At 42.6% G+C, this 6,000-nt stretch overlaps 1 protein-coding gene across 1 annotated transcript in view; it reads right to left on the bottom strand.

Annotated features, from left to right (window-relative positions):
• The window catches only part of DOCK2 (dedicator of cytokinesis 2), a 336,713-nt gene that overhangs the window by 219,840 nt on the left and 110,873 nt on the right, over positions 1–6,000 (bottom strand). The window contains exon 28 of the mRNA XM_042453565.1: positions 4,759–4,854. Coding sequence (XP_042309499.1) covers positions 4,759–4,854 — 96 coding nt within the window. The remainder of the gene's footprint in view (positions 1–4,758; positions 4,855–6,000) is intronic.

Consider the following 6,000-nt stretch of genomic DNA (forward strand, 5'->3'; position numbering starts at 1 on the left):
GTTAATGGGGTGCAAGTGGTGGGATCATTAAGTGGAAGTAACCATGTTCTCCTGGAATTTGTTATACAATGGAAAGGAGAAGCCAGGCATAGTCAAGCATGCATTCTAGACTTTAGGAAAGCCGATTTTAGTAAACTTAAAGAAATACTGAGTGTGATCCCATGGTCAGAAATACTAAAAGGGAAGGGAGTTCAGGATGGATGGGAGTTTCTCAAAAGAGAGATACTGAAGGCACAATTTCAAACAGTTCCAGTGAGAAAGAAAAATCGGAGGTGTCTCAAGAAACCAGGATGGATGACTAAGGAACTTTCAACCAAGCTAAGTTTGAAACGGAACATGTATAAGAAATGGAAAAGGGGGGAAATCACAAAAAAGAAATTCAAAGAAATAGCAGGCATGTGTAGGGGTAAAGTCAGAAAAGCTAAAGCGCAGAATGAACTCAGGCTTGCTAGAGAGGTTAAAAAGAATAAAAAGGGATTTTTTGGATATGTCCGCAGCAAAAGGAAGAAGAAGGAAACGGTAGGGCCACTGCGTGGAGAAAATGGCAAAATGCTAACAGAACAGAGAGAAAAGGCAGAATTACTCAACACCTTCTTTGCCTCAGTCTTCTAAGAAAAGGAAAAGGATGCTCAACCTGAGGATAATGGAGCAGAGGACAGAATAAGGGAATTTCCACACAGAATAAGCAAAGAGATAGTAGAGGAATACCTTGTTAATCTAAATGAATTTAAGTCTCCAGGACCAGATGAACTACATCTAAGGGTACTAAAAGAGCTGGCAAATGTAATATCGGAGCCATTGGCAATCATATTTGAAAACTCCTGGAAAACAGGAGAGATCCCAGCAGACTGGAGGAGGGCAAACGTTGTCCCCATCTTCAAAAAGGGAAAAAAGAGGATCCCAACAATTATCGTCCAGTTAGTCTGACATCAATATCAGGAAAGATTCTGGAGCAGATCATTAAACAGAGAGTCTGTGAACATCTAGAAGGCAATGCCATAATCACAAAAAGTCAACATGGGTTTCAGAGAAACAAGTCATGCCAGACAAATCTGATCTCTTTCTTTGATAAAATTACCAGCTTGGTAGATGAAGGGAATGCTGTGATTTCCCCCTTTTTCCATTTCTTATCTTGATTTCAGTAAGGCCTTTGACAAGGTTTCCCATGACATTCTTGCAAACAAGCTTGTAAAATGTGGGCTAGACAAAGCAACTGTTAAATGGATCTGTAATTGGTTGACCGGCCGAACCCAAAGGGTGCTCAACAATGGCACCTTTTCATCCTGGAGAGAAGTGACCAGTGGGGTCCCACAGGGTTCTGTCCTGGGGCCAGTACTGTTCAACATCTTTATCAATGACTTGGATGACAGAATTGGGAGCATACTTATCAAATTTGCAGATGACATCAAATTAGGAGGAATAGCTATTGCTCCAGAGGACAGGATCATCATTCAAAATGATCTGAATAGACTAGAAAGCTGGGCCAAAGCTAACAAAATGAAATTCAACACAGAGAAATGTAAGGTGCTGCACTTAGGGCAGAAAAATGAAATGCACAGATATAGGATGGGGGACACCTGGCTGAATGAAACTACTTGTGAAAGGGATCTGGGAGTCCAAGTAGACCACAAGTTGAACATGAGTGAACAGTGAGATGCGGCTGCTAAAAAGGCCAATGCAATTTTAGGCTGCATCAATAAAAGTATAGTGTCTAGATCAAGAGAAGTAATAGTGCCACTGTATTCTGCTCTGGTCAGGCCCCACCTGGAATATTGTGTCCAGTTATAGGCACCACAATTCAAAAAGGACATTGAGAAACTGGAGCGTGTCCAGAGGAGGGCGACTAAAATGGTGAAAGGTCTGGAAACCTTGCCTATGAGGAACGACTCGGGGAGCTGGGGATGTTTAGCCTGGAGAAGAGAAGGTTAAGAGGTAATATGATAGCCCTGTTTAAATATTTGAAACGATGTCATATTAAGGAGGGAGCAAGCTTATTTTCTGCTGCTCCAGAGAACAGGACCCGGAACAATGGATGCAAGCTACAGGAAAAGAGATTCCACCTCAACATTAGGAGGAACTTCCTGACAGTAAGGGCTGTTCGACAGTGGAACACACTCCCTCGGAGTGTAGTGGAGTCTCCTTCCTTGGAGGTCTTTAAGCAGAGGCTAGATTGCCATCTGCTGGGGATGCTTTGATTTGGATTTCCTGAATGGCAGTGGGTTGGACTGGATGGCCCGTGCGGTCTCTTCCAACTCTATGATTCTGTGATTCTATGATTCTATGATATTTAATACATTATTATAAATTCTCCAAAATTACAAGTTCACCAGACAATGCAATGCTGGTGGAACAAATATCCTTGTCCACATAGACTGGAGTGGCCTAGCTCCGGAGAAGGAGGAAAGAGGCATCCATTCTGACATCTGGCATATCCATACAGTCAGACGGAAGTTACCAGCACCGCCAGACATTGACTCATGAGGGCTGCAGCCATGCTCAGGCATCTGAGTGGCATGGAAGCCATCTCATGCCTAGCCTCTTGCATTACCTTGGCAAACTGCAAAAGCCACTTACACAAGGAGGTAGGAATGCCTCCTTCTCTAAGTTTGGAAAATTTTCAGTAATTTTTGTAATTGGGAGTAGGGCAAACACTGCTGTCCCTATTGGATCCACATTTTTGCTTCCCTGCCTCAGATAGAAGGAGAGGGGGGGGGGGAACAAAGCAAATTTCCACTTAAACAAAGCTGGAACCTTTCTAGTTATATTGGAGTCACCTCTTTATTTTCCACAGATGACCAGGCAAGTGACAGCACAGAAATTTGGTTTAAGGGTTGACAGTCATTTTGATCATTTCTCAATGTCACCTATTGTGTACTTTTATACTGTGGTCACAATGTACACCCTCCCACATGCCAATCTTGATAACACATTGCTCGTTGAGAGTCTGCTTTTTATAGAAAGATCCTTGCTTGTTTCACATCTCTGCTAAGACAGCTTTCAGAGGTGGTGGCTGAAATTTATGAGAGCAGCTTGGTGCATAATTCTTTCATGGGAGGAAAGGTTTTGGAAGCTTTTGCTCAGATTCTTTTTTTTATATAAAGGAGGAAAAATGATATACTGAAGGTACCTTTCATGCTGTCCTTCAGAGGCTTTATCGCATTGCATGAAAAAGCTTAAAATTTCTGAAGACATTAAGGCAATTTAATAATCCAATGGAGGAAAACAAAGCTGAGGTTTAACAGTTTCCATTCAACAAGCTTTTTTGCAGAAATGTTCACAGATGATGTTAATAATACATGTTATGCACTGTTTGAAATCTAACACACAATGAAAAGCAGGCATTAACTCAGTTGGAATCAAGCTGACATCATTATGATGCCACGAGACAAAAGCTATAGTCTAGTAGCCATGGTCACAACAGATAACCAAAAATAAACACGTAAATAGCATTGTATTAGGAACAAATCTAAACACAAACAGCTCAAAAGACTGAAAATAAATGTAGAGGGATCAACACTATGCTTGCAGCAGAACAGCTTTGGAATGTTTACATTTGAAATGAAATTGGCAGCTTGATAGCATGGTCATTTAACCTGCCAAGACCATCACTTTCTGTATATAGGGCTTTTGACAGTATACTTCCCAAACCCAGTTACTCCACTGCAAATTATATCATGTTCAACCATTTGGTATTTCCTGACTGAATAAAATACTTAGATATCAACACTTATTGCTTTATCCACATGCCTTCTGGCTTGCCAAATACATTACAATGTTAGAATCAATTTCTAATTTATCACAGCTGAAGGAACTAAGAACAGGGATCTACTCAGATAAAGTTAGAACAAGTCATTGTAGCTTCTCCCAAGAGCCTCCTTATGAGATATTTAAAGTCCTGATTAAAGCATCTCTTCCAACAAGTCTTCAAAAAAGAAAAACTAAAAACGTGCAGAGCAGTCAGTCTTGAACTGCAAGCTCTCAAGCCTTATTCTTGACCCCTTAATAATTTCTTACTTTCTGGAACAGAGGATAGAACCAAAGAATCAGGAAAATGAGCTATTGGCCAAGAAGCAGGCTAACTAATTATTGGCCCTAGAGATTTATTTATTTGAATTAGTTCAGTCACACAAAATTTAGAGAAGGACTCTGACTGCCTCTTTGGTCCAGAACAGATGGGCCAAAAGCAGCGTGCCACTGCTGATACTAGAGTTCGGAAGCACGCAGTAACTGCACTCTCCTGAACCCTAGCGTGTAACAGCGGTGGCATCATGGCAGCATCCTGTCCACACGAGTGCTGCCATGATGACATAAGCGAAGTGCAGCGTACGGATGTCACTGTGTATCGCTTACGTCACCGGTGCACGAATGGTGCACTCATGATGTTTGCCAGGCACCTTAAAAAGAACCTGTTTTTTCCAGGTTCTTTTATCCACAGAGGGATGCCGCACAGTTTGCCTGCTGAGGCGTCTCTCCAGAGTTAAAACAGAAGCCTCCAGCCCGCCCTTTCGGGGTGGTATGTACCGCGCTATAGTCTCCTTTTGCTGGTAGCAAGAAGGCCAACCTGACAGGGGAGAAGTCCAAATGAGAGACAGGCTCAGCAGAAGAGGCTATGAAGGTGTCTGGCTACTTACTGGCTCCACTCTTGGAAGCACAGCTTTTGCATATTAGAATGGTTTCTCTCTGCTTGATGTACGTCTCCTCCTAGCAATGGAAATTGTACCCTAACAGTGAAATCCATTGGAGAAATGAAAAACTCACAATTAAGGTGTCATCTCGTCCCATTCGGATGACAGTCCTGTTAATGGTGCGCAGCAACTGGATCATTATTTCTTGTATGTGTTGATAAGTTGACTCCTGTAAAACCAACACAATTATTTTCAAGATAATGAAGAATGATCTACAAAGAAACTGCATAAGCATACTTGATCCTTATTGTTTGAACATAGTACCTGTCAGTGTGGAAGAAAACTAATCATCTCACAGCTGCCCTCTCAACTGGTAAAGCAAATTAGTCCTTAAAATAGCTGAACAACATCCTTCCCAAGATAGATTTATCCATGTCTGGTTCAATGGAAGAGCTCAACCATCTCCTGCCATCCCCCCCCCCCCCCCCCGCTTTTCTCAGGATAAGCTTTGTTTTTCTGTTTTGCTTTTTATTTAAAATGGAGAAACCATTCAAACACATGTATATGCACATACATACACAAACATACTTTGAGAAGTCTGTGGTAGTCTCCAAGGAGTTTAATGTTTAAATTCTGCAACTATCATAACACAAGACAATATTAATTATAACTTTTAAGCATGTATTCATTTGTTTTAGTTATATCCCTCCTTTCTCCCAAAACAGGATTCAGTGCAGCATACAATGATATTTTTAATACTGTTGTTGTTTATTGTGTGCCTCCAAGTCATTTCTGACTTATGTAGACCCTAGCTTAGAGAAGGAAGATTTTCTTCACAGGATTTGTTCAGTGGGGTTTACCTTGGCTTTCCACTGAGGCTGTGTGGATATGAATATTCGCCAGCTGCGCCCATACCTGGCCCAGAGGGACCTAGAAACTGTTGTACATGCTCTGGTAACTTCGAGACTGGATTTCTGCAATGTACTCTACATGGGGCAACCCTTATACCAAACTCGGAAGCTGCAAATGGTGCAGAACATGGCAGCCCGGCTGGTCACTGGTGCTCCCAGGACCAGCCATATAACCCCGGTGCTGAAAGACCTCCATTGGCTGCCCATCCGCTTCCGAGCTCAATATAAGGTGTTGGTAATTACCTATAAAGCCCTAAATGGCTTGGGCCCAGGATACCTAAAGGACCGCCTCTCCCCGTACATTCCGCCTCGCACCCTCAGAACGTCTGGGCAGCAGCTACTGAAGGTGCCTGGGGCTAGGTTAGCCTCCACTACACGGAGGACATTCTCCACAGCTGCCCCAGCCCTTTGGAACACGCTGCCCACTGAGCTCCGCTCGTCTACCACCCTGGCCCAATTCAGGA

The sequence above is a fragment of the Sceloporus undulatus genome, chromosome 2 (genome assembly GCF_019175285.1).
Source record: "Sceloporus undulatus isolate JIND9_A2432 ecotype Alabama chromosome 2, SceUnd_v1.1, whole genome shotgun sequence".
Classification (NCBI taxonomy): Eukaryota; Metazoa; Chordata; class Lepidosauria; order Squamata; family Phrynosomatidae; genus Sceloporus; species Sceloporus undulatus.